We start from the raw sequence: 3,425 nt of genomic DNA, 5'->3' as shown, positions 1-3,425 counted from the left end.
GCGCGCGCTTCCCGCGGCCTCCCAGGGTCCGCGCCTCGCGCCGCCCGCCGCCCCCTGCGTCGCCGCGCGGGGACACACTCACCGACACCAGGAACTCCAGCGTGCCCACATAGTCCCGCTCGGTCTTCTGCAGCTCGCTGAGCACGCACACGCGCAGGCGAAGCTGTTTCTCTAGGTCCTTGGCGCTCTCCGCGCGGCCGTCCCCGCGGCTCTCGTCGCTCATGGTTGGCGGCGGGACGCGGGGCTGCTGCGCTGAGCGCTGCCCCGCGCGCCCGCTGGTCCCGGTCGCGCGCGGCCAGAAAGGAAAGTTGCTGCCTCCGAGGAGTCCGAGGAGGTACGGGCGGCTTTACATGCTGGGGAGACACCGGGGTGGTGGGAGAGCAGAGGGCGCCCGCTGGAACTCCGGCGCGGGAGGCGCGGGGCTTTAAGGAGACAACTCCCGGGAGAGGGGGCGCCGGGGACCTGCGCGCCTGGCCCCACGGCTCCGGCCTCACGCGGCCCGGGGTGGAGGGGAGGCGGCTCCGGCCGCCTCAGCGGTGACTTGGACATTAATCAAGTGCTTTGTATCCATGTGACTCCGACCCTTTACCCTTCGCCAAATCTCAGGAAAAAGGAAACAACCCTGGGGAAGTGTGTTGCGTGCCAGCTAACTAAGCGCGCGCGCGCACACACACACACACACACACACACACAGTCAGCGCTTGAGATGGAACTAATACACACACACACACACACACACACACACACACACACACACACACACACACACACACACACACACACACAGAGTCAGCGCTTGAGATGGAACTAATTGGAGATTCCCAAACCTAGGAGGACGTACTCCAAGAAACAGCTCGAGGGTTGCTCCTATGACTCCCGCCTATTGTTTAGCTTTAATGTGTTTTGTACAAATCATGAAAGCAAAGAAACAAGTCCCCACGGTTACATAACTGGATGGGAACAAAACAACCATGGTATTGACCCTCCTGTCTTTGAAAAGAAACACATTGATTTTTAGTTTTGTTTAGGCACAAAGTAGGTTTGCTTTTAAAAGCCCCCAACTGAGAATAATTCACGGGGCAGATACCCTCCTGCCTGCACTTGGAAAGTCAATTAGCATAATAAATGAAGACACTATGGGAAAGTGACAGCCTGGCCCAAACCATAAACTCCACATACAATAAGCATCACCACTGCGACAGGCTGCTTTGGAGAGGGATGCTTTGCATTTCTATAACTTTTTTTCAATATCAAGATAGTATGTAAATTAAATCACGGGCAAGAATATGTGTGCCTGTTTTGTTTCTAAGAGCTGCTATGATTTAAGACCGTGCCACTAAATGAACAAAGCTATTATTGAAGTTATCAAAAGATATATAGATACAGTTATAGATATATAGATACAGATATATTCTTAGGACTTGCAAAGGGAGAGAAACACAGACTCCTGATTGTGATGGTTCCGCTGATTACCTTTTCTCACTTTGAAACAATCAGGAGCTAATGAGCACTAAGTATTTACAATTCCATGCAAAACCACATGTTGTTTTTTTTTTTGTCTTGATAATAACCAAGTTAATTTTTCAGTATTATTCTTTCCTACTCAGAACTTGAAACAGACCACACTAAAAACATTTAAAGAAACTGAAGAGTAAATCGTTTGGATGCAAGAAAATAGCATGTTAATCTTTTCCAATAGTTGAAAGCGTTAGTACATCTCTAAAAAATAGATGCTTTCCATATTACTTACATTAAAATAATTATCAGTTTTCCAGATGAACCTTTTCAGTGCATAGTTTGTGATGAAATACTAGACATCTCAAAAAGCAAAGAGGAACTGTAATTTTCGTCTTTCATTAAGGGCGCAGCTTTTGAATGATGTGTGAGGAGCTGATGGACAAGATAGGATTTTCCTTTGTTTTGTGCGAGGCTATCTAGAGGTAGCTCCCAGCAACGTACAAATAAGTAAATGGCTTCACACCTTATGCCAAAAGAACAAAGGACAAGGCACATTAAAGACCAGACCTCACAACCCCTAGTAAACAATAAACAAAAGAAACAAGCGGAAGACAAAGGAAACGCACATCCAGTAATGAATGGGAAAATCAAACATGATTGAGCCTGTTTACAATGTGCTGCAGGCAGCAAGGAATGCATGCATTTCCTCCTCCTTACGTCTGGACGCTTCTCTAATGTAAAAAGTAAATAAATCAGGCTTTCCATCAGGTGTTGTCCTAGATAAAAATATTTCTTGCCAGTGCCCCCAATTTGAGAACTGTTGATGCAATTATCCTTATATCAAATAAAAAAAACAACAGTCTGTCTACAACCCACTAGAGCTTCAGTCTCACCTCTAAGAGTGATAAATTGAGCTTGAATCACTAGTGGAGTTTTAAACACCCACAGCATTTGCCTCAATTCTACAAACATGTATTGAGTGCCTGTGTGTGTATTGCATGGTGCTAGGGCCTGAGGATTCCAGAGCCCTTGATCTCTAAGCAAGTATTTCTCAAGGTAGTTCACAGACCATTACACTGAGGTCTTGTTAAACATTTCCGGGCCCCATCCTAAGTTTATTAAATGAGAATCTCAGAGATGTAAGCTCCAAACTCTTTTGACAAGGTCTTTGGATTATTCTTAGGCCCAGTAATATTTGAGAGCCACCATTCTAAGGTATTATAATTGAGTGGAAGAGAGTGTTATAAATACAAGTGATGCATTGAAAGGAAAACTGCAAGGCATGCTTTGCCAAAAAAAAAAAAAAAAGTACAAGGAAGCTACCAGAAAAACATTCAAGTGTGCAGATTCAGATGTGTCTCAGAAGTGCCTATGTAGAAATTATGATATTAACAGTTTCTGCCCATTCTTCTGTTCCTCAGTCTACTCTTCACATCACTTGTAATTACTGAACAGCTTCAGAACACCATGTGGTGCCTTCTGCCAGGCAACTCTCAGTGTCTTCTGTAGCCCTGGCAGGAGTTCTTAATCCCTTATCAAAGACCTAAGAGCATAAGAAAACAGGGCCAGAGTATCTGGAAACCTTCACTTTGATGGTAAATAAGGTCTTTCATAAACTCTGAATGTCTTGTATCCCTCCCCACATCCTCAATTGAAACTTTAAGCTCTGCCTGCCAGGAAAAGGGAAGCAACAACAAAATGATGGACAGGATCCAGTTTTTTTCTGAAATACTAATGAGGTTGAAGCATCCAATAAAAATGAGATGGTAGAAAAGAAGATAGTGAGAAAAGGCTAAGTAGTAAACTAGCTCAGCCATTAAATTTATTTCATATGCATGAACTTGGTGTGGTTAGAATCTATTATGATACAGTTCAGAAAGCCAAGCACAATGCACAGTAGGTTTTCTTTGGTCAGGCTTAGAGGACAAGTCCTGGACAGAGAATCCAAGGCAGTCTCTTTACAAAAA

At 44.8% G+C, this 3,425-nt stretch overlaps 1 protein-coding gene across 1 annotated transcript in view; it reads right to left on the bottom strand.

The window, feature by feature from the left end:
- The window catches only part of PREX2 (phosphatidylinositol-3,4,5-trisphosphate dependent Rac exchange factor 2), a 299,116-nt gene extending 298,887 nt beyond the window's left edge, over positions 1-229 (bottom strand). Inside the window, exon 1 of the mRNA XM_029923458.1 lies at positions 83-229. Coding sequence (XP_029779318.1) covers positions 83-223 — 141 coding nt within the window. The 5' untranslated portion in view covers positions 224-229. The remainder of the gene's footprint in view (positions 1-82) is intronic.
- Between the last annotated feature and the right edge of the window lie 3,196 nt (positions 230-3,425).

The sequence above is a fragment of the Suricata suricatta genome, chromosome 15, assembly GCF_006229205.1.
Source record: "Suricata suricatta isolate VVHF042 chromosome 15, meerkat_22Aug2017_6uvM2_HiC, whole genome shotgun sequence".
Taxonomy (NCBI): Eukaryota; Metazoa; Chordata; class Mammalia; order Carnivora; family Herpestidae; genus Suricata; species Suricata suricatta.
The sequence above is the reverse complement of the archived record's forward strand: the minus strand, read 5'-3'. Positions and strand labels throughout refer to the sequence as shown.